Source organism: Mixophyes fleayi, chromosome 1, assembly GCF_038048845.1.
Source record: "Mixophyes fleayi isolate aMixFle1 chromosome 1, aMixFle1.hap1, whole genome shotgun sequence".
Lineage (NCBI taxonomy): Eukaryota > Metazoa > Chordata > Amphibia > Anura > Limnodynastidae > Mixophyes > Mixophyes fleayi.
The window spans coordinates 317,977,761-318,003,098 of record NC_134402.1 but is presented as its reverse complement, the minus strand read 5'-3'; the positions used below and the strand labels follow the sequence as shown (position 1 = coordinate 318,003,098).

Sequence of the window (25,338 nt, the reverse complement as noted above, 5' to 3'; positions counted from 1 at the left end):
AAGATAGATAGATGCGTATCATAGATAAAGTACATTCAGTGGTGTGGGGCAAATTGAAAAATATTCAAAATGCACTGACATTATCAAAAACAAGAGGTTGTCACACGCTAAAACTCCAACATGTATATGATGGAGAGGATGGAGGAGCAGCCGTATGTGTAGTGTAATGCAGACCTGTTGAAGGTTTTTTATATATTTTATTGTGGTGCCCAGTGCCCACTCCTCTACGCAGTCCAGGTACATTTATTGGTGCGATTCATAAAAGTTCAGGGTTTTTAATATATTGTGGTGACCCACTCCTCTACGCAGTCCAGGTACATTTATTGGTGCGATTCATAAAAGTTCAGGGTTTTTAATATATTGTGGTGACCCACTCCTCTACGCAGTCCAGGTACATTTATTGGTGCGAATCAAACAAGTTGATGGTTTTCTTATTATATATATTGTGGTGACCCACTCCTCTACGCAGTCCAGGTACATTTATTGGTGCGATTCATAAAAGTTCAGGGTTTTTAAGATATTGTGGTGACCCACTCCTCTACGCAGTCCAGGTACAATTATTGGTGCGATTCATAAAAGTTCAGGGTTTTTAATATATTGTGGTGACCCACTCCTCTACGCAGTCCAGGTACATTTATTGGTGCGATTCATAAAAGTTCAGGGTTTTTAATATATTGTGGTGACCCACTCCTCTACGCAGTCCAGGTACAATTATTGGTGCGAATCATAAAAGTTCAGGGTTTTTAATATATTGTGGTGACCCACTCCTCTACGCAGTCCAGGTACATTTATTGGTGCGATTCATAAAAGTTCAGGGTTTTTAATATATTGTGGTGACCCACTCCTCTACGCAGTCCAGGTACATTTATTGGTGCGAATCAAACAAGTTGATGGTTTTCTTATTATATATATTGTGGTGACCCACTCCTCTACGCAGTCCAGGTACATTTATTGGTGCGATTCATAAAAGTTCAGGGTTTTTAAGATATTGTGGTGACCCACTCCTCTACGCAGTCCAGGTACAATTATTGGTGCGATTCATAAAAGTTCAGGGTTTTTAATATATTGTGGTGACCCACTCCTCTACGCAGTCCAGGTACATTTATTGGTGCGATTCATAAAAGTTCAGGGTTTTTAATATATTGTGGTGACCCACTCCTCTACGCAGTCCAGGTACATTTATTGGTGCGATTCATAAAAGTTCTGGGTTTTTAATATATTGTGGTGACCCACTCCTCTACGCAGTCCAGGTACATTTATTGGTGCGATTCATAAAAGTTCAGGGTTTTTAATATATTGTGGTGACCCACTCCTCTACGCAGTCCAGGTACAATTATTGGTGCGAATCATAAAAGTTCAGGGTTTTTAAGATATTGTGGTGACCCACTCCTCTACGCAGTCCAGAAAGATACCTTTTTGCAACGTTTTGGACTAATAACTATATTGTGAGGTGTTCAGAATACACTGTAAATTAGTGGAAATGCTTGTTATTGAATGTTATTGAGGTTAATAATAGCCTAGGAGTGAAAATAAGCCCAAAAACTTGATTTTTAAACTTTTTATGTTTTTTTCAAAAAAAATCCGAATCCAATACCTTAAATCCGAACCGAGACCTTTCGTCAAGTGTTTTGCGAGACAAATCCGAACCTCAAAAATAACGAAAATCCGGATCCAAAACACAAAACACGAGACCTCAAAAGTCGCCGGTGCACATCCCTAGTTAATACAGAGATGTGGAACTTGAAAAGTCTTCTGGAGAAGAGGTCATATCCCTTCTTATCAGTTTTTATATGAACTACTGTTGAAAAATATTTTTGTTTTAGCAACTGATCAATTTCGACTACTAGCGCCATACCTATGTGTCAAATGTATTTTTTCATGAGTTGAGAATAGTTAATTGAATTCATGATGTTTATCATCTTTCTTTTGTTAATTTATGACATAGGGCAATAAAGTTGGATGAAGATGTCCTGCAGAAGTATAAGAAATCACTGGAGGAAGCTATTCACATTTCAGCTCGTCACAACATCCCACCTATACCTGGACGTACAGTAATCCTAATCTGTGTGTCGAATTCCATGTATGCAGCATGCCATGGAGCACAGCAGCTTTCTATTTGTACGGATTCAGATTATAGTGGTAGAAAAGCACCACCCTCCGTAAGTTACTTAGTTCACATACATCCATCTGTCCAGTTGATATTTATTGTATCTGGGCCATTCACTAGTCAGGAGGTTTTGCAACCATCATTTAATTTTCCTCCTATGTCTTATGTAGAAAAACAGTGCCCAGTCAGCACACTCTAGGCTGCAAGAAATTCAACAGGGATTAATGCCATATGTTTATGAAATATACAATATGCCTGTTAAGTAAATCCCACCCTGCAAGCTCAGTGCCTAGGTGTGATCCTTAACTATCTTTTGTTCCCCACATTGACTCTATTTAAATAATTTTGCATATATTTAAAAATCATTTCCAGAATACATACATATCTTACACAAGACACTGCAAAAACTCATTTCTACTCTAATTCATGCACTCATCATCTCCAGCATTGACTATTGCAAGTCCCTCCTTACTGGTCTTCTCTAAACAGACTCTCACCCCTACAATCAATTTTGCACGCAGCGGCTTGATTGATTTTCCTCGCAAAGTGTTCTTCCTCTGCTGAACCTCTCTGTCTCTACATTGGTTGCCTGTTTTTTTACCAAATTCAATATAAAATACTTTTGCTTACATACAAGGCCATTAACTTAACTGCACCAACATACATCTCCTTACTTGTCTCAAATATCTGCCAACTCAACAACTCTGTTCTGCACAAGATCTGCTTCTCTCATCCACTCATTTCCTTCTCCCATTCCCGATTACAGGACTTTATTGAGCTACACCCATGGAATAGGGAATTCCATAGAGTGGGAATTGCACAATAAGACTTTCCTCTGGTCTACAAACCTTCAAGTGTTCTCTGAAAAACCACCACTTCAGGCAACTTTATGATATTCATCAACCATCCTCTTAACTACACTAGATTACCCTATTACCACCCTTTACACAATTCACACAAGACAGCAAACCTCTGACCCCCTGATCAGGGCCATCTTAACAACATTAAGGGCCCCCGGGCAAAGCAGTGCACCGGGGCCCCTACATATATATATATATATATATATATATATATATTATAGAGAGAGAGAGAGAGATGTATAGAGATACAGATATAGATATATAGAGATAGATAGATGTACTTGTTCAGTGACCCTTGAAGGCTTTTATGCAGGTTTTTTTTTGCAGGATTATTTATTATAATTAAGAGCCCTGCCTATGGGGCCCCCTTGCCCGTGGGGCCCCCGGGCACCTGCCTATCGTGCCCAATGGAAAAGATGGCCCTGCCCCTGATCAACATTGATGTGTGACTGGATCATAGAGCATATGAATTACTTTTTACCTTTGCAATCTGGCTAGACCGAAATGCAATATGTAGATTTAACCTCATGTATCCATTGTTTATTACTGTGTTTGTCCCCAATTGTAAAGCACTATGGAATTTGCTGGCACGATATAAATAAATGTTGATGATGATGATTTGCAGACAAAAGGCCACAGTAGAGTCCAGAATGATGCGTCACCAATTATTGCGTTGTATTTTGCAATTAATGTGGCCTGAAAACCTTTTTTTGTATCCTTTTACAATGCTTGAAAAGCATGTTTTCACTTGGTATAATTGCATATTAAAGATTAAATACCTGGTCTGAAGAATTCCTATAATTAGTAAGCTTCAACTCTGCTCCCTCTTCTTGCATAAATAAAAGTACCCCCACTTGCCAGAATATCACTTTGTATATGAGAGTCATGTATGGTTTTACCTTCCAATAATATCATTATTATGCAACACCTGCCTCCAGTCCCTCACCTTTGTGATCTGTATTGTTCATTATTATATCTACTGATGCGTGTTTTCAGAATGTCTACAGCTTTAGTTTACCTCAAAGTGTATTTCCCCTGATTCAATTGCTCCTGTTTCCGTACTGCTCTGTACACTTCTTTTTTTGTTTGTTTTTTCTGTTGGGCAAAATACACATATTTGCATAATTTTATCTATGCCTTTTCCACACTTTTTCTTTTTTCACACTGCAGCTCCTTGAAGTGGGTCTGCTTCTGGGCCTCATGGTGAGAGACACCTCAGAAAGCGCTCAGATTGTCTTATACACGGACAATACCTTTGTCCTGGCTAACGACGCTTCTGGTCCGCTCTTTCAATGTGTGAGCATGATTAAGCAGCAAGCTCAGGTAAGAGAGGCAGTCAGAAATTAATATGTATGTGCTTATGAATATATCCATTTCAAAGCAAATGCTGCTACTGGAATTCTGCTCACTATAAATCCCTGTAGAGCAGTGTTTCTTAACTCCACTCCTCAGGACCCCCTAGCAGTACATGTTTTCCATATCTCTTTGCTGTAGCACAGGTGTATTCATTACTGTTTTGAAACAGTGTAGCAGGTGGTATAATTATTTCACTGGTCACCTGGCAATCCTGCACTGTTAGTGGGTCCTGAGGACTGGAGTTGAGAAACACTGCTGTAGAGACATGTATATGCAAAGTGATTAAAAAAATAAAACAACACAAGACAACACAATCACCAAGCCTCACTAATTAGGAAAATTGGGAAACTTTAAGAGTGCCCTACTCATAATTTCATTCCTTGTGTGGGCTTTACAAATTGTCCAACCATTAGGTGACGTCAATTAGACCTGTATGCAGACATTTAATCATACTAGGGCCTGATGCTGAGTTGACTGTATGCTAGTATGCATTGCAAAAAATATGCATCTTTTTACTGCGCATGCCCACAAAATAATTCGTACACTTATGCGCTTATGCAAATTTGCTCACTTCTGATACTAGTGCCTGTTTGTGACTAGAGAGGTTGGACAGGGGAGCAAAGGGGTGGCTTAATGCAAGCTGAATACAGTAAAGGGAGTGTTTGTAATTGCGAACAGATGCAGACCCGCACAGGGACTTTTGTCAGTAGCCTGAGAGCAGGTGCAAATAGATGCTGATTACGATCACCAGAACTAGATAGCTACTTCTGATTCTGATTGCAGATTCACCTCTGAAGCTGATAGGTGTTTTCTTCATTGATCGTACATATAGGGGGGTATTCAATTGTCGGCGAAAACGCCGAAAATCCCGCGGTCCACGCACTATTACCGTTATTACGGTAACAGTGCGTGGAAAAACAGTTACTACGGTAATTTTCTCGCTGGATTTAGCTGGAAATCCAGCTAACTACTACCGTAAATAACGGTAGTAGTTTTTACGCGGCAGGATTTCTCAACAATTGAATACGCCCCATAGTGTATGATTTTGTGGCCGTATTTCAGCAATATTTTATTTTATTCTTACACAAGAAGGAGAGTTATAGCTGTTGTATTCAAGAGGTTCTGTTTAAGTTTATTCCAGTCTAATAGCAAATGCTTTTTTCACTTGCAAAACAAAAGTTTAAAAATGGGGTTTAAGTGTATTTAATGTATGTCTGACGTAAACCTGACACACGCTACTGGTGCAGCTGTATGCTTCTTGTAATTCCTCCAACTTTGCATATTCATGCAAATGCTTTTTTTTTTTTTTTGTAAACACATTTTAAGTCTGCGTTTTTTTTTTTTTTTATTCAGCCGTACTACTAATAGTGTTTATACAGACCTTTAATGTCTAATCTAATCTTAATAGACCTTATCAGCACAAGATGTGTATGTGTCAGCTTTTCTTGCACAGTACTGAGTGGCTATGAGATGCATGAAGCGAGGTGATGAGGTACTGTTGTTGTATCTCCTGTCCACCCCCCACTTCCTATGAGCGATGGCTCCAGGGCAGCCGATTACTGCTGCTTCAGGTTTTGACTGGTGTCCCTGTGCAGCTGCACCATTGAGTGCAGCACTAAGTGCACACACTGAGCTCCGGAGGTGCAGCCTAAGGTGAGTGAGGGGGACGTGCAAGGTCAGTTAAATTTTTCACTTGGCCTAAATGTTGCTCCAAGATTCTTTTGGGACAGTCAGATGGAGACGCCGTATTTACAGCCTGGCACTGATCTGGCAGAAACAGCTTGGGCTATGTCTTTGACCCAGTCCATAGCTGAACTTTCTCAGTTAGCCGCACATACCCAACAGTTGAACAGGTGATTTTGCTGCAGAAATCTTAACAAACGTTTACCCAGGTGTGCTAGAATGAGGATCTTTGGCCCCTGTTGTGCCACCACTTGATGAACCAGCTTGGGGTAGCAGCAGGGGCTTATTATGGTGACCTCTTCTTAGAGTGAATGTTAGAGTCTGCTGCTTCGACAACATGTCACAGGAGCGAGAGTTCTGTGATTCTTCATGTCTGGGGTGCAACAGACTCTGACTATTCCTTCCAGATGGATGGCGAGGTGGCAGAGAATTCTATCTTGAAGAACTCCTCCTCTGTTGAAAAAGGTTCTTCTAGAAGGTCAGGATGTGTCGTTGTTTCAGCAGAAGGCTAAACAATTGATTTCCTTCCCCTCTTTGTGAAACATGGACTAATTTTGAAAGTAAATTCCAGTTTTCACACAGATTAACAACCCTCTTTCCTCTCCTCAGTGAGGATACAGTTAAGTGGGAATCTGTTTCCAAGGCAGATGCCCCCAGCTATCCAGGATTCCACCATTCCCAAAGGATGGCATGGATCAGGAGATGGAGGCCATGCTTAATTTCATTAACGAGATGGTTGGGACATCTATTAGACCCATCGGTTGGTTCTGCAGTTTCAACAGTCCGACTTAATGCCTTTCCAGCTCTAGTTAATGCCTTTCAGTCTGCGAAGCCAGCAGCCCAGGTCTTTCCAGGTGCTTCTGTTAAACACCTTACAACAGAGGGAGTTGTTTCCAGTAGGCAAGATTGTTTCTTCTACCAGCTCGTAGTCTTCTAGAAACTAGTAAAATCTATGTTGCAAATAGACCTCGGTTTATTGTGTAGGTAGATCTTAGAGAAGTTGGTATTGAGGTTTGAGGTGGTGCAAATTGGCACTGTTTCCTTGGAGTGAGTTACAGATTGATCTGATGTTGAAATGGTGCTAATTAGACCATCACCTGACCTACTAGTTAAATCAGACTGTCTCTATAAGTATGTTACTTCCTCTTCTGGTTTTCATAAGGTTGACAACCTCTGCAGTTGGCCCTTCACATTGCAAGTAGACTTATGGTCATGACAGATGACCGCTTTCAGGGCTGGTGGGCCATCACTCTTCAGAGCCAAGGATAACTTTTCTTGCAATATAGGACCATGAAGATGCAGTCAAACAATGGCATACCTTACCATCAGGGGAAGCACCAAGAGCTCCCTTGCTATCTGGTAACTCTTCAAACAAAAGTGATGAATAGAGCATTCAGATTGTTGCATTGTTATTTTTTTCCATGGGTGGAAATTTGGGACAAGTTTTCTTAGCGTATAGGCCCTTCACTCAGGGAAATTGTCCCTCCTCCTGGAAGTCTTTCAAGTAGAGATACTAGCATCTCTGTTGTATCACAAGGTGGAGCACTTATGCTCCAAAACAAGTGATCCAAAGGAGGTTGTTCATAGACACCATGTCGGTTCTTTCGAACTTTCTATTGATTTGCCTGTTTCAATGTATGCAGGAAGGTGGAACTTTGGTCCATTAGGATGTCCACAGTTGGCCAGCGTCCAAGCAGACCTTTGTTGGATGGATAAATCACCAGGTTTAAAAGTGGAAGAGGGAAGCCTGTTCCAGTAATTGCGAGGGCACATTCTACTAGAGTGCTTAGCAATGTGTCATGGAGCCTTGGCTGATCAGCTCTGTCGCATGTCCACCTGGTCTTCTGTCCTCGCATTTTTCAGGTCAATGTGTCGGCATCCAAGGATGCTAGTTTTGGATGGAAGGTGGTTCACGTCTGTTCTACTGAGCATACCCGCCATTTATGGTTGCATTGGGATGCCCCAAAGGTCTCCTGTGTTCCCTATTGTTCTGAAAGAAAACCTGGGATTTTTGTACTTGCATTGTCGTTATCATTGAGTCCATTATGGGACACCAGTCGCCCACCCTTTTACTTTCTAATTCTCCTTTAATGATTTGATGTTATTGTTCTAGGACTTTATTTTTCCTCTCTTTAGTTAATAAAATAAATGGCAAAGGTGTATAGAGGGAGAGGAGTTCAGTTCTAGTGTATAAATTTAAAGTGCCCGAATTCTTAGCTATACATCAAGGTCTCCATTCATAGATGGACACAGTGGAATCAGCCATATTCAATCTGTTGTTTGTTTAAGAATTAGTGACATGAGGCTCTAATGTCTACTAAATTACTAGACTGTTTCAGCATGATTTCTCCGGTATTTAGGTGATGGGTACACTTGGATACTTTTATGGATGGGGCTTCATTTAGATTTTAGTGGTACACAGGTTGGTATTACTTTATGTGTGTGTATTATGTAGACGTTTTAAGTCAAATGATGCCTGTAGACAACATTGATACGCACTGGTGTGTTGTATCATGCTCCTTAAATTAATGATGGAATATTTTCCCTTCAGGATGTACTGATCAGTCCATCCTTGCCCTTTGAAGAAAGAAACCCTATGGCAGTGTACCTCTCAGAGCTTATTATGAAACAAACAAAGGTAAGAATAAGCCACTCTAGTTTTTGAGATTTTGCTAGGTACCTAAGCATGAGGCAATTAATTGCTCTGTCAATGCTCAATGGAATATATCTTTTCAGAATGTATAATACAGGTTTTCAATAATGTAAAGCAGAAAACTACATGAAGTTGCATGCAAATTCATATATTCTAGCCTTGAAAATGGTAAACTAGTACTAAATATAAATAATCTCAGCTTTTACATATATTACATTTTGCCTTCTGGATGTGTTGATTTGCACAGGTAGATACCTTGCTGATATTTGGAGAAGGTCCTCTAAATGAAGAGTTCATGACTGTGTTAAAGCATTACCGACGAGCGGTGAATGCAGATTGTCTCTGTGTGACTGTGCTGCCCAATGGCTTCAAAAGGTAAATTTCATCTGTGTATGGTCTATTGTCCTACTGCTTGTATTTCTCAGATGTCTAGAGATCTTGTTAAACGCTCTCATCAAATTGGTTTGGCAACTAACGGAATATGTAGGAAGATAGATGCTCCTTCAAGCACAATTGAATCTTTATATTTGCCTTTGCTGCTTTCCAATTCTCAGTTTTAAATGTAGGTTAACCCCTCTTTTCTTTCTCACTACATCTATACAGACCTGGATCAGTGAATGGCCTAACAACCTGCTGCTAGTAGTGAGTTGCCAACACCTGAAGCTTTTTATCACAGTTCCAAGCCTATATATGTAATTTCCTTTCACTAACAGACAGCCAGATCATTGCTTTTCTTAGTTGCAGATGCAGTAGTGTTCTGGTGTTCTTTTTTTTTCTGCATTATCATGATACCCTGATTTTCCATGATTCCTCTTCAGTCTCTTGATTTGGTTCTTTGTTCTTGTCTCATGTGTAGTTACTAACACAAATAACTTAAACTTGGTTTGATTCCTGCCTGTCCTGCATTTGGCCTAGTGACATCTCTGCCACCCTATCGAAGGGGGTGTGGGGCATACAAGCAGCAATCATGATGCTGCTGTGCACAGCATGGATAGCGGTGCGCTGCATAGAGCTGGGGCCTGGAGGTGCCTCAGTTGACACCATTATTTGTCAGGTGACTAGAGTTAAGAGTACTTTCCTTCCTGTTAATGCTCCTAAACCCAAGGTCACAGTTTTGTACCTTTTGCTTCTCTGGCAGGTCACGGGATCAGTACTCCAGAGGTCAGTCGTCTACTCCAAATGGTGGTTTGCAGCATGGACGCAAGACATGGTCTGCTCAGTGTCCAGCTGCTAGATTGGCAGACCAGCGGTCAGTGGGACTGGCATTCTACCCACCTAATGTCCGCCGTGATGGGAGTTCGTCTTCTCTTTTGGTATAAGTGGTTTCAGTCTACCACGATTGCCTGGGAATGGGGAATTATGGACAAGGGGGTACATGACTGATCTCTTCACATGTCCTCCCAAATGGCTCTTTTCCACAGAGCTTCCTGCATGTCGAATAAAGTGACTGGCTCTGCGAGAGGACATTCACTTCCTGATTTCTTCCAGAGTGGTTATTCCGGGGCAGGAGTTTCAAAAGGGTTGAGGTTTTATTCCAACCTGTGTTTCTTTCCAAAGCCCAACGGTTCATTTAGGACAATTCTGAATCCCAAATCTTTTAACACCCATCTGAGGGTGCCCAGATTCAAGATGAAGTCCTTGCAATCTGTGATTCACAGCATGGAGCAGGGTGACGGTGTCTCTAGACATCAAGATTGCCTAGCTGCATGTTCCCATCTGGGAGGGTCATCGGTTCCTTCTCAGGTTTGTGGTTCAATTGACCCATTACCAGTTCCGGGCTCTTGCTTTTGGTCTGGCCACGGCTCCACAGGTCTTTACCAAAATCATGGCGTCGATGGCTGCTCTGTTGGGGTCCAATGGTGTTATGTCCAATCCTTACCTGGATGATATTCTTCTAAAGGCAGAGTCCCCTGCAGGACTCCTGTCCCATGTCCGGATGACGGCCCAAGTTCTGGAATCCCACAGTTGATGCTCAACCTTAGGAATTCCAAATTGACTCTGACCCAACGGATGATCTTTTTGGGCCCTCTATATGACGCCCGCAAACAGCGGATGTTCTGGCCACCGTACAAGATTCGGGCCTCGAGGAAGATGGGGGGGTGGTGGAGTGCCGTATATCTTTATGACCGTTTTTAGGTTCTTTGGAGGAATCCAAGCTTCCAATCAATGTATTGGAACTGCGAGCAGTATAACGCGCTGCAGGGACGGGCGGTGAAGATACAGTCGGACAGTGCCACGGCGACCTCAATGATCAGGGCGGCACCAGGAGTTCTTTAGCCATGCGAAAGAAGCACAAGATCTTTCCTTGGGCCGAAACTCTCGTTTGGGTGTTTCGCTAGTTGGTGGATAGATGGGGTCAACCGGACTTCAACATGATGGCATCTCGGTTGATCCACAAAGTCCTTCAGGGCAAGAGAGCTTTGGCTGTCTTAGTAGACACCATGTCCGTTTCTTGGAGGTTCCACCTGTCAAAAAAAAAAATTATTGAAAATTTTACATCTTTTTTTATCCTAAGATTAACAAAACTAAGCTATCCCTCGCAGGGATAGCAACAGTGTCCTGAAGATATAATGACAGAAAACATTAGCAATCATGAATGCAGTACATAGTCAAATAAATCCCGGAGCAGACAAAGTATAATTAACCAGTGGCGTCTGCCCAGCAATGGCACTCCACAAGTCTTTTGTGACCAACTGTGTCATAGACAAGATCATTCCAGTCCATCAAAGTAGGGCCCACCGAGCCGTCCATTTCTTGGCGAGTACCACTTTCGACAGCATAAACAATGTGGTAACATGCAATCTGTTAAGTTTATGTGTCTACCCTGCCAGGTCCAGACCAAACAGACACAGTTTAGAATTGATGGATGACGCTCCCAACTCCAGCCGTATCACGCAGTCCACAGCCTCCTCCCCCCCAGAAAAGAGACCCCACTGGGCAGTTCCATACCATATGCCAAAAGTCACCCCCCAGACTCCTGCATTTGGAGGAAAAGACCACCTGACCCCCCACTAAATTTGGAGAGCCAGAGGGGAGTAAATAGGCTCTATGTAGGAGAAAAACTTGGATTTGTTGAAATCTAGCAGATGCAGTGACCTTATACGGGCTCTCAAGCATGTTACTCCAGTCTTTATCTCTAACCCTGCCAGATCAGCCTCCCTGGAGAATCGCAGTTTCTGAAGGCAGTCCACACTTGGTCCCTGTATCAGGATTAAATAAGTGGACGAGCACCAAGCCTTCCCAATTGCACCCTTAAGGGGGTCCACAAGGAGACTCGGGCTGGCCTCTCGAAACTATGAGTCAAGTTCATGTCTAAATTGTAGGTATCTAAACAAATGACTCATAGGGAGTCCAATCAACCCCTGGAGCTGTTCAAAGGAGCGTAAAACCCTGCTCATATACAATGTCAATAGAAATAGAAAAGACTGTCAGCGCTCAATGATCAATAAACCTGCCGAATATCGTGGATAGAACAGGGTACACAGACCTATCAGATAGTTTACAATTAATAGAAAATCCAGATTATCGGCGCTAAATTGTACCCAGGGATCTCTAAAAAATGTTAAAAAACTCTAAAAGAAAAACCCAAACTCTATATATACAGTTGACCAATATGTAGGATTCCATATTTGCGTCAGGCCCCCTCTCCACCCATCTTGACCAACTCATCAAAATCTAAATAACACCAGAGGGGGGGGGGGGGGGAGGTTACTCAGAACCACCTGGTACTTAAATTGATTGCCAAATTTTGACAGTCTGAGACACCAAGGGGGGGAACACTCGTAGTACGTCTACCAGCCAGGAGAAACTGGGTCTGGAAATGCAACCATGTTTTAGAGGTGAAGTAGTAAAGACACGGGTTCGGTAGGGCCTCCAAGACCTGTATACTGTAGTGAACCTAATATGGGCACTCCTATCCGCCATTACAACGGACTAGAGGAAATGGTCAAGTATGCAAAAGATAGATAGGGGTGCCTGTTGTAAAACATATAAGAACTTCGGCTGAAGGATGCACCAATATCCGGATGCGCCCTGATAACGCATGATAACTGTTCAATGGCCAGGACAAAAAAGAGTAGATGACGGGGCAGCCCTGCCTAGTACCGCTACCTAAGGCAAACCTGCGAGGCACAAACACGTTTACGCAAACTCTAGACATAGGGCAGGAGTAAAGTAGTCTCACCCACTGAACGAAGACTGACCCGAACTGTTACAAAACCTGCCCACAAGTACCTCAATTCCATGAAATCAAAGTCTCTGGCAGCAACTAACGACACTACCAACGCCTCATCATCTGGTGGCGCAACTGCAGGTGATAAAGTCTACGCAGATTAATGGCCGTTGATTTACCCGACTTGAAGCCAGTTTGATCAGGGTGGACAATCTCGCCGATAACCTGGTTTAGACGTAGTGCCAAAATCTTCGCCAAAATTTTTACATCCGTGTTCAATAGGGATCTGGGTCTATAGGAGGCAGGAAACAGGGAATCCTTCCCTGACTTAGATATCAGGAGTATAAGGGCTTCAGACATAGACAGATCTGGACTCCTTTTTAAAGGATTTAACACTGTAAATGAGGGATCCCCTCAAGATGGCCTTGAAGGCATCACAGAGAATCGGGTTGGCTGCTGTGGTCATATTGGCTTATATTCCTCCCACTGGGATACCAGGGCGGAACCATTCCCCAATAGGGTTAACCAGAAGAGGGTAAATTTCCAAAATACCTCAGTGACGGCAGGCAGCAGCCTTCTAGAGAGGAGCCCCAGGTCAATCCGGGAAAAAAGCAGGGTGAGAAGCAGGAGAATCGCACCCATCTCAGCTACTAAATTTTGTCTTCCTGGCGAGCAGAGAGCCATCAGACTACCCCATTCTGTCCACATTGGCATCTAAAACACCATTAAAATCCCCAAAAGAAAGCACAGAGGTCTTAGGAGACAGGCAAATAAAGTGACTGCATTTTTTAAGGATATCACTATTATATGGGACCAGTATATAGATCCCGAGAAGAATCAACTGGGTTGAATTAAATGTGCCTTTCAGGAATACATATCTGCCGAACGGATTAGTGGAATCTAGCACAAAATTGATCTTTTACGAATAAAAAGATACACGATCCTGGAGTTACAAGTATGGAATGCATGGTAGACTCACCCAATCCACTGCTTCTTAAGGGCCAGTAGTTTACCCCCTTCCAAATGGGTCTCATTGATACAAATAACATCCACCTCATACCTCTTTAATTGAGACATTACCCATTACCCATATTCCCCCTCGCCATAACACAAGGGAATACATAGAAAAATTTCTACAGGAGAACCACCACCCACCCTGACTCGGACAAACACCCAGCCACTCAGCAGCCACATTGACACATATAAGAGCAGAATACTGAAATATTTGAAAATGATTGCAAGCATACTTAACACTACCTAACACTGTCCTCCTAGTCCCTACCAAACATCCCCACCCCGCATAGCCAATCTCAACCTAGATACACTTAGATCCCAAATAAACAATAAACCATCCCCTCAAAACAGACTTAAACAGCTATCCCAACGTACAGGGAGAACTGTATTAATGCTACAAGGGGAGCGAAGACCGCATGCCTTAAAGCAAGGGGCCGCCCAGCTAATTTACCTACAGTGTAACTTCTCAACTCCTCCTATTGCTATTTTATTGTCTGAGGCCACTATCCCCAACACCAGCTTGGATTGGGGTGCCATATAACGCTTCTTTCAACTCCAGGGACTTAATCTTGACTCCTAATAAATGTGTTGAATTTTCTGGGGATTTTCTCATTTCATGGCAGATCAATCTGGCAGGGCAGTTAGTGATGATTCAGTCTGGTAATCCGATAGCCATTGGGTATCTAAACTATCAATATGGGATATAGTTCCTATGCATTTCAGATTTTGACTTCAGGGTAGTCCAAAGACCATTTTAGTGATTGACAATCGGGAAGCAGACTTCCTCAGTCACCAGACTCTATAATTCAGATTCTGTATTCTGGGGAGTTGGCTCTCAATTAGACAATTTTCCATCTGCTGACAAATTATTGAAGGAACTTGTTAACATCCCTAATGAACCAAAGGATGGACAGGTATGTGTTGAGGTTCCAGGACCCAGGTTGTGTCTGATGAATGCACCATTGGCACTGTGGAGTTTGTTTACCTGTGTTCCACTTCTCAAGCTCCTTATACTCCTTGTCAGGTGGCTCAGGCAGCTGTTAAAGGCATGAACGTTCGATGTAAGGGTTTTACCGAACCTTGGTGCAACCATTCTTTTTCACAAGGTGGTTTCAGGTTTCCATATCAGTGAAGATTGTACTCTCCCCTCTCTATTGGATTTGTTTCTTGCATGTTTATGTTTTGTTAAACTGACTCTTTTTGTTCTGTGTCAGATTATTGAAAGAGGGCGGGTTAGTTTGCTCAGTCTATATCTATCCAGATCGATTAAGATTATAATTAGAAAAGCACACTTTGTTCTAAACTAGTTTGTTTGCACATGTGTTTCACTGCTCATTCCTCTCGGGTATTTGGCTCCTCTGAGCAGTTTGGTATGATGCTTCAGCTGAAATGGTATGCAAGATAGTGACTTGGCTCCCTCTGCTTACCTTGAATATATCAAGTTCTCTAGGTTAAATGTCTAGCAATTTCTTCAGACTGTGGTATGCAAATTGCATACCTCCCGCCAAAGTTCTGCGCATAGATATGAATGACAAGTATTCTCTGTACGCTGCGTAATATGGTGGAGCTGTATAAACAAACAAGTATAAATAAAAATAAAAAGTGGGGACATCTCCAGTGTCTCTGTATTCCCCTATGATACTGAAAGAGAAAAAGGAATTTTGTACTTCCATATATCCTGTCTTTACTAGTAGTAAACTGAGAGGTCATAGGTTAAAAGGATCAGATTTTTAGTGCAAAGTCTTCCAGTAGTGGGATCTTAACGCCCATCATCTCGGTCTCCCACTATATTCTTCGAAGAAATGGATTTTATGTCAACTACAAAATCCTTTTTTATAAAGATATATTCTCTGGAGTCTTGAAATTGTTACAGTCAACTGTTCTGCACTATTTTTGCTTTGCAATGTGATTTTTGTCTTTTTGTTTCATTAATCTATGCCGCTCATATCTTGATCCCTTTTGTTTTTTCAAGCCACATATCTGTCTTTTGTTGCTCATTTTACGTTTTTATTTTTTACAGTGAGACCTCCTTTGAGCAGTGTAATGATGTCACACTGTGTGGTTTTACAGAACAGGTGTTAAAGTAAGTTAAATAGTTTTCATTTGTCAATTAATAAAATGTACGCAGAGTTTGCTTAACCACACACTTTTATTTTCAGGTATGTATCAGAGAGGGGCACTTCCCGTCTCTTGGATCACGTGGAGAAGGTGAATGAAAGATTCAATGTTCCAGAAGACCCAGAGAGTGTTAAGAGGAGTCATCTGACAGCTGTCACTCTATTTACCCCCAGTCCCAAGCAGAGGTTAGTGGTCTTGTCACAAACCTTTCCTAGCAGTCCCTTCACTCCTGCCTACACTCTTGTTTACCAAAAATTGATTATAGGTGACTAAACCAAGTAGCGTGGCAAGGTACACCATATCTTAAATTATAGTTCTATATCTCTTGATTACATACACATTCTATAAAATGTATCAATGGGATGAAAAAACAATATATTTGCTTGTAAAATGTCTGATTTATTGCTTAATGGTATAATGTTGCCAATGGTTTACAGGTGTCCCATTGATATGTTTCTGTATATTTCAGGTGGCGTAGTGTCCGGGTATTTATTTCTTCCACTTTCCGTGACATGCACTCAGAAAGAGATCTGTTGATTGGACAGGTGCTGCCACAGCTACGCCTTCGTGCTGCATGTCACTACCTGTCACTGGAGGAAGTGGATCTGCGGTGGGGAATTACAGAGGAGGAAACAAAGAAAGACAGGTTAGTTAGCAAAAGAAAGTGTAAGGAAAATGAATTTGGGCGTGTGATTTAAATGTAAAATTACACAATATTAGTAAGATATTATTTTAATTATCTGCTATTATCTATTTGTGTCTGACATTAGGCAGTTGTCTTTGTGCTTATCTGAAGTCGTTCGGAGTCAAATCTTTATTGGGATACTGGGAGAGAGATATGGGCATGTTCCTAAATCTTACTCTGTTCCTCTCCTTCCTGAATATCAATGGGTAAGAAGATCCAGCTATATCTTGCTCACACAGGTTATTTACTTAATGGCGAGAGTAACGTCGCATATGTAAAAAGAGAGAATACAGTCCTGTTGGATGCTCCCCTACACGAGGCTCTTGATGTTCACAGTTAAATTGGACAATGCTTAAATGGGATGTCCACCTTCTCCATCCATAAATAGAAATATTTGTAATGTATTTTCATTACAAAATACCATGTTCTGTCTCCACTGACTTCTCCAGCACCTTGCCTTTCAGCTATGTAGTGCCTGCATCAGTTGAACCAAATTTACTTCATCATCATCATCATCATCATTTATTTATATAGCGCCACTAATTCCGCAGCTTGCTCATGTGCTTAAAAAATTGATAATGTGGATATCCACTTTAATACATTTCTATATAAGACTACCACTAATTTAGTTTTACTCAATATCAGAATGTTAGACTGGTCTATTTATCGGAATGAAGTAGCAATTTTTATCCCCCGTTGCATAGAAACATAGGACAGAACCTGCATCAAGGGCTAGATTTACTAAGCTGCGGGTTTGAAAAAGTAGGGATGTTGCCTATAGCAACCAATCAGATTGTAGCTTTCATTTATTTAGTACCTTCTACAAAATGACAGCTAGAATCTGATTGGTTGCTATAGGCAACATCCCCACTTTTTCAAACCCGCAGCTTAGTAAATCTAGCCCTAAGTCTGTTTGTTTTTTTTCCCTGTTCTTTTACTTAACATATATGATTTAGTGTGCAATATCTCTGGCAGATCCATAAGTATCCTGCTGGGCGATCCATCACGGAGTTGGAGGCCATGCAATTTTTGCAGAATTGTGACACCAATAAACCAGAACTTCCAAAGGCTTTTTTCTACTTCAGGGATCCAGAAGTCCTTAGGTACAAATATGTAACATTTTCCAACTAGAGCCTGCATACATCTGTACATTTCTTCATTGTTTGTGTGTATGTGTATAAATGTTATATTAAATAAAGTAGATGTGTAGCTGTAGGTTTGTTCTTGTTTCTTTACTAAACAAGGTTGAAGGGGTTTCCAATAATGCGGCACATAGTCAACTCAACAGTGACCAGTCAGTGCATGTAGCACCTATAAGGCTGCTTACTGGATTTTAGTGACCTATTTGAACTGACAACAGATTTTACTACAAGGCTTCAGTAGAGTAAGTGATGATAATTAAGACTATCCTGCAGGAAGATACATGTGTCGAGCCATTTATGTCTAGATAACTCTGCATGATGTTGTGGTACCATGGAACACTATGCTTGCCTACTGAGCAAAAAAATGCCAGCCCCTCCTCCCCTCTGTCAGTTCTTACTACTGTATTATCTATATCTACTCTTGTCTATAAAACTTGGGAATTATTTTATTTCTCATTCAGGTCTGTGCCCAGTCATTGGCTCTCAGATATTGCTGCAGAGTCTCAAGAAGCTGAAAAACGTTTATTGGACCTTAAGAACAGAGTAGCCAAGCACTCAGCTGCTAGAAGCCACTTGTAAGTTTCATATTCACATAAAGTATAAAATACAGCATATAGAGGTATTGCTGGCTTACTTGTTTGTGTTTATTTGTTAGGTATTCGTGCCAGTGGGGCGGTGAGCAAGATGGTAAACCGCATATGACTGCATTAGAGGGCTTTGGAGCTAGAGTTTTAGAAGATATCTGGCAAGTGATTGAGAGGGATTTTATTATGGTGTGTACTCATCATGGTCTTGTCTATGAATTTTTGTCTTGCGCACTATTTGCAAGTCTATGCTTATCCCACTGTCCTCTCTTAGGAGAGATTGAATGCATCTGAAGATGATGAAGATCAGCTTGCACAGGAGGGCTTTCAAGAGTGGCATGAGCGACATTCTTTTGCCAGAAAGAAGCTAGTCAACAACGTGTGTGCGCAAATTCTGGAGAAAAGAAAGACATCAACAGCAATTGGGCAATTGTTTCTTCTGGTTGGAGAGCCAAGTGAAGGGAAAACGGTCTTTGTGGTACGTTTATGTTGCTCGTGGCTCATTAACTCGCATGTTATTGGATACATTTGGGATTAGTGAGATCACCAGAAGAGTTAGTTTGGGCCTACAGTCCATATAGTCAGCCCTTTTTTTTTATTTTCTTACAAATATCCATATGTGCGTCCTACACATTCTTTAATTATTTTACTGTAGTAGCCCTCACCACAACTGCTGAGACTGTTCCATGGATCCATCAATCTCTCAATTAAAAAAAAAAAGTTCTGCTTTATGTCGCCTTTGAACTCTCTTCCTCTAATTTGAATGTGTGTCCCCTTATTCTAGAAAACCTCTTATTTTTAAAAATAGTGCTTTCCTATGTTTGTTTAAAAATACCGGTACCTTTGGTATACATTGAATGTTTGTATCATATCACCTCTGTCCCTTCTCTTCTCTAACCTGTACATGTTCAGTTCTTGAAGTCTTTCCTGATAAGTTTTGTTATGTAGGCCTCCAGAAATGTACATACTACTTATTGTGAGCTTACCAGTGACTCATAAAATGACCTCTCTGTTTCTGCTACTGATAGCTCATTACAACCAAGTGTTAACCAGAACCTTTATCCATCCCACAATCTTTCAGTCAAATCCAAGGATTTTCGGTTTCAGAATTCATTGACTTGGCCATACTATATCAAATGTCTGAAATTATATCATTTATTTCCACTGATCCACCTTGATCTGTCACATTAATTCCCGACTCAATGAGATCATCACATATTTAACATGTAGTTTTTATGTCTATCCCTTGCAGGCAGACCTTGTGAAAGAACTGAGAAGTATATCTTCATCCTCTGTCATCTATCACTTTACTGGGGCCACTACAAGTGCAAAAGAAGCAGAGACCATGCTTACCCGTGTTTGCAAACAACTAAGCCGGCGTCTGCAAAGAGAGTTCTGCAACCTTACCTCATACAGGTCTGTGAATCCAGGGTTTTGCCTGGACTTTACCAGTTCACAATCTATATGCAAGTGAAAAGAAAAAGAATACTACCTATGAGAGGCACACCAACTGTCAAAATAGTTAAAAGCAAAATATTTTTAAAATATGTGAGAGTGCTATGGGAGAGACAGCAGCAAATTGTTAAAATTTTGTGCATCTGTTTTTATATTGACCCAGGATATAAATTAATGTCTTCTGTGTAGTCCTATGTTAACAATCTCAATCGTGTTGTAACTGCCTGTGTTAGACCATCTCCATTACCTCATATATTAGGTGGATGATTAAATCCAGCTAGGTATGAGTATAAGCGCTAAAATCACATGAAATGAAGTAAAGTTAAATAAATGATGCTTGTATATAAATTATTGTTGAAATCTCATATCTGACTGGTAATGTTCAAGAACAAGAGACCCATAGGCTTCTCTAGTGACACTAAATTGGTTCTGTGCAACTTTCGACTGGTTTACCCCTTTGATCCAGTGGCTATGCTACCAAAAGTTCTAAAAAAAATTGAAAAGGGGAAGTGTTTATGCAATTCTTGTAGCTCCTGATTGGCCAAGAAGGTCTTGGAACACTGAGATTCTAAAGATGACAACTGGCACGTTGTGGCGTCTTCCACTCTGGCAGGAATTGCTAAGTCAAGGACTGTACCTTCAGCAGGATTTACCTCGGCTGGCTTTACCAGTGGGGCTTAAAACCATGGTTCTTAAAGCTAAAGGCTTTTCTGTTTTCATTTCTGTGTGATGGAAACTGTGCTAAAGGGTAGAAAAACAATTTCGGTTAAGAATTTCCATAGAATTTGGAATATCTACATCTCTTGGTGTGAAGAGAAATTATTTTCTACTTGTCCTTTAAATTTTCCCGATTATTTGGAGAGCTTCTTAAAAGTTCAAATTTCAACTCTTCTTTCAAAGGAAGAAGTCCTACATGTTAAGCCTCCATATATTTCCTCCAATTGGTCCAGGAGATCTTAATTTTGTCTTGTCTGCTTTAAAACAGAATCCAATTGAACCCTTTTGATTATGTGGAAAGCAGGATCACTGAGTTAGGGTTAGGGGGGCTCTGTTTTGTAGATCTCCATATATGCCTTTTCACAAAGATAGAGCTGTGTTAAGTTCCACCTGAATCAAGATGTAGAGGTAAATGTATCAAGCTGCGAGTTTCTGGCGGGTTTGAAAGTGGAGACGTTGCCTTTAGCAACCAATCAGATTCTAGTTATTTATTCAGTACATTCTACAAAACGATAGCTAGAATCTGGTTACTATAGGCAACATCTTCACTTTTCAAACTCGCAGCTTGTTATATTTACCCCGTAGTTATTCCTAAGTTAGGTCTACGTTGCTCCTTTTGATGTAGATGATTCATTTCTCTCTCTAGGTGTTGTTAGGGTGCTAAAAAATTTACCTGGATAGGTCTTTAAATTTCTCTCTCTCTCACTACCTCCTCACCCTCTTATTTACCTTTCAATCTCTCTCTCCTGTGAGTATGCTAGGAAAATAATTGAATAACCCTCAGCCCGGGGATATAGAGGCGGAGGAGCGGAGTTAGAATTTCTTAGGGGGATATTCAATTAGGATTCGCAGCCACGTGTAATCGCGGCTGCGCTTGTAAAGTGCAATTATGGTACTGTAACATTGCGGATTTCTGTGCACGCCCCCTCAAATATTCACGATATTGCAGTACTGGGACCCGTGTGGCCGCAAATCCTAATTGATTATGACCCTTAAAGATAGAATTTCTTTAAGTGACCAAGCTCCTGCATGCACCTCGAATACCCCATGGTTCCAGTGTCCCCCAATAGAGTTTGAGAAAAGGATTTAATACAAGTACAAAAATTCCTTTTTCTCTTTCATCCGGTCTGGGGGACACTGCTTACCATGGGGTTGTGGAGGGGAGCTTGGGAGTTGGCACCGAACTAGTTAACTTTAGTACTGCTGACAAACCCCTCCCCTCTACAATCCCCCTGCCTCTTCCTGTCCAGTTTTTTTTAGGTGCCCTGGAGTTTGGGCAGCATTTTTTAGTACTTAGGGTAAATTTAAGAAATTTTATTTTTTTTTCTTTTATTTTTTACTTTTTTACAGGTGGCAGTGCTGGAGTGTGTTCTACTATAGAGAACACACTCACAGCTTGGCAGCGCAGGCATTCCCCTGTCAGCTGAGAGCCAGCGGCTCTCACTGACAGGGACCAAGAAGTACAAGGAAGCAAGTGAAGAGGGTGCCTGATTTGAAAGGAGTGACAAGCGGTCTCAAGGACCGCTGCACTCCTCCAGCCTCCCCGTTAACCGGCGCTGCCATTACAGGCATAGAGCGCCGGTTATCGGATAGTATAAACGGTGGCGGCCATCTTGGATGTCGGCAGCAGCGCTGAAGGAGAGGAGGCTATACCAAGATTCCCCCCTCATACATAGGAGGGGGGCGTCGGATATCTCCGCTGCGGACGTCGGATATCTCCGCTGTGGAGACCTCTCTCCTAACGGTCTCCACTACTCTGCCACGTTTGGAAGCAAGTTTTGTTTTTTTTTTAAAAAAAAAAAAATAGCGGCAAAACGGAAGGAGGGGGAGCTAAAACATAGAGTTCCCCCCTCCCTACAGAGAGAGAGATGGTCTTTCCCAAGTCTTCTGGCGCCAGCAGAAGCCCGGGAAGAGGAACAGAGCTGAGGAGAAAGCACAGGACTGCTGTCGGACTTCTCCCCTTGGTGGCCCTTGGGCTAAGTATCACCTTAAATTACACACATACCTGATGTTGTAATACTGGGCTAGCAGGTTTACACTATAGTCTCCTACTAGCCATAGATATTTATGGTGTTTACAATTTTCAAGTACAACTTTTAAAAATATATCAGTTGATTACTTGGTATTTTCTCTGTTCATTACATACTTTACTCTCTCTCTCTCTCTCTCTGCTATCTATCTGTATTTTCAGCTAGATTTTTATTTAGTCTGTGTGCTCGGTGTGCCTTCCTTTATAAATATGACAGATAAGGGAAAGGGCCCTATGGCAAAATATTTCACATGTTCTAAATGTAATGTAAAATTACAGTGCGCTCAGAGGGACCCGTTGGCGCTCTGCACGGCATGCGAAACAGAGGCTTCCACTGCACAGACCCAGCAGGTTTCAGTCCCACCGTCGGTGGAACCGGCCTGGGTTACCTCCCTGACACAGTCGGTTAGCTCTTTAGCTCAGATGGTGTTTCAATCTAACCAGTTGCTGACTACTGTGGCGACTTCTGTGGCTAGTAATGCTAGTACGCAGTCAGACCTCCCGGCTTCCTCAGGTTCTAGTGCTTTGAGTTTGCCGGGACCTTCATCATTACAGACTGACCCAGCCCCGGTTCCAACCGATCCGGCATGGTCTACAGCTATTGTAAGAGGTTTGGACAAGCTTAACCAGTTGCTTGACTCCTCTAACACCCCGCCTGCTAAAAGAAAGAGACCTAGATCTGTTAATCCCCTCTTGGTCCTCTCAGACTCTGAGGAGGAGTCTGAGGAAGAAGGGGAAATTTATTCGGATACTGACCAGGGTCATTCCTCAGAGCAGGGAGAAATTTCTAAAGGCCAATTTGTTAACGATTTGGTTTTAGCGGTCAGACAGGCGTTGGATCTCCCAGAGCCGGAAGATATTACTCCCAGAGACAGAAGTCTCTTTAAAAAGGCCAAGAGGAAGGCCAGCCGTTTTCCCCCTTCCGCAGAACTTCGAGATATTGCTGAAGGGGCTTGGAAACAACCTGATAAAAGATTTTCTATTCCCAAGAGGTTCTCTTCCCTGTATCCCTTACAGGAAGAAGAAGTGGTTCGCTGGGAAAGTATTCCCAAGGTGGATATCCCTATTGCTCGCTTGGCAAAACATACTTTACTTCCAGCCCCTGGTTCAGTGTCCCTTCCGGACGCCAATGACCGCAAGGTTGAATCCCAGCTCAAATCCATATTTGCGGCTGCGGGTTCTGCCTTCAGACCCACATTTGCCTCAGCCTGGGTGGCTAGAGCCATGGAGGCATGGGCAGACCAGCTGGCAGAGGCCTTACAGGACTCCAAATTCCTTCCCCTAGCCTTGCACTTAAAGGAGGCTTCAGGGTATCTTTATGAGGCGGCCCAGAACTCAGCGGCGGTTTCCTCTTCCATTCAGGCGGCCTCCATTTCAGCTAGGAGGACGCTTTGGCTGAAATCCTGGGAAGGTGATGCGGAATCAAAAAGGTTTTTCGGCAGCAGGTTTGTTCGGCCCGGAATTAGATACCCTTATTTCTCAGGCAACGGGGGGCAAAGGCACTTCCTTGCCAGTATATGCTAACAGGAGCCGCGCCCAGAGGGGCAGCTCTTTTCGTCAGCCCTTTCGTGGGGCCTCTTCCCATAGGGGACAGTCCTTTAGAGGCAGGCAATCCTATTCCCGAGGCTCCTCTACCAGGGGGAGGTCCTCGTTTTCATCTAAGCGCCAGGCCCCTAAGACCCAGGAGAAGCCTGCGTCCTGACGACCACCCTGTATTGCAGGGGGCGCCAGTGGGGGGACGTCTGTCTCTGTTTTACGAACAGTGGGCAGCGTCTTCCCAAGACCCTTGGATTCGGGGGATTATTTCAGAAGGGTACAAAATAGACCTTCTGGGACCGGCTCCACGCCGTTGCTTCCAGACTCCCATTCCCCGAGATCCATTAAGAAGACAGGCTATACAGGATTGTGTAGCTTCTCTTCTGGTTCAGAAGGTCATCTGCAGGGTTCCAGATTGCCAGAAGGGAAGAGGTTTTTATTCCAACCTGTTCCTAGTCCCGAAGCCGGACGGCTCCTTTCGTCCCATCCTCAACCTAAAGGGCCTCAATGTTCACTTAAGGGTGGACAAATTTCGGATGGAATCTCTAAGGTCTGTAATAAACGGCCTAGAGAAAGATCAGTTCATAGCGTCCATAGATATAAAGGACGCATATCTCCACATTCCCATTTGGATCCACCATCAGTCCCTTCTCAGATTTTCGGTGGGATCAGGTCATTATCAGTTTCGGGCCCTCCCCTTTGGCCTCTCAACAGCGCCAAGGGTTTTCACAAAGATTATGTCGGTAATGGCAGCATGTCTTCACCTGCAGGGTGTTCAGGTCGTTCCTTATTTGGACGACCTACTCATCAAGGCTTCCACAGAGAGTTGCCTAGGCTATCACCTATCCCTCACCCAGGCGGTCCTAAGGGGCCACGGATGGCTGATCAATTCAAGGAAATCCCAGTTGGTTCCATGTCAGCGCATGGTGTTCCTGGGACTCATTATGGACACCAGCAAGCAAAGGATATTTCTCCCAGTAGAGAAGGTCACCTCTATTCAAAAGGTTACTACTCAGATTCTGTCTTCCCCCAAACCCTCAATGCACTTGTGCATGAGGCTACTCGGAAAGATGGTGGCCTCCTTCGAGACCATTCCCTTCGGTCGAGCCCATTCTCGATGTTTCCAGTGGGACCTATTGTCGAAGTGGTCAGGATCACACCTACACCTGGAACTTCAAAAGATCTCTCTATCTCAGAGGGCGAGAAAATCTCTTCAGTGGTGGCTGTG

General features: G+C 42.4%; 1 protein-coding gene across 2 annotated transcripts in view; it reads left to right on the top strand.

The window, feature by feature from the left end:
• TEP1 (telomerase associated protein 1) overlaps positions 1 to 25,338 on the top strand; it is a 73,284-nt gene that overhangs the window by 20,729 nt on the left and 27,217 nt on the right. For both annotated transcript variants that reach the window (XM_075212728.1, XM_075212721.1), the window contains exons 13-25: positions 1,946 to 2,159; positions 4,138 to 4,290; positions 8,558 to 8,644; positions 8,907 to 9,034; positions 15,865 to 15,927; positions 16,004 to 16,147; positions 16,432 to 16,608; positions 16,733 to 16,853; positions 17,623 to 17,750; positions 18,251 to 18,364; positions 18,445 to 18,562; positions 18,648 to 18,851; positions 19,626 to 19,789. In XM_075212728.1, the coding sequence (XP_075068829.1) occupies positions 1,946 to 2,159; positions 4,138 to 4,290; positions 8,558 to 8,644; positions 8,907 to 9,034; positions 15,865 to 15,927; positions 16,004 to 16,147; positions 16,432 to 16,608; positions 16,733 to 16,853; positions 17,623 to 17,750; positions 18,251 to 18,364; positions 18,445 to 18,562; positions 18,648 to 18,851; positions 19,626 to 19,789 (1,815 nt within the window). The remainder of the gene's footprint in view (positions 1 to 1,945; positions 2,160 to 4,137; positions 4,291 to 8,557; positions 8,645 to 8,906; positions 9,035 to 15,864; positions 15,928 to 16,003; positions 16,148 to 16,431; positions 16,609 to 16,732; positions 16,854 to 17,622; positions 17,751 to 18,250; positions 18,365 to 18,444; positions 18,563 to 18,647; positions 18,852 to 19,625; positions 19,790 to 25,338) is intronic.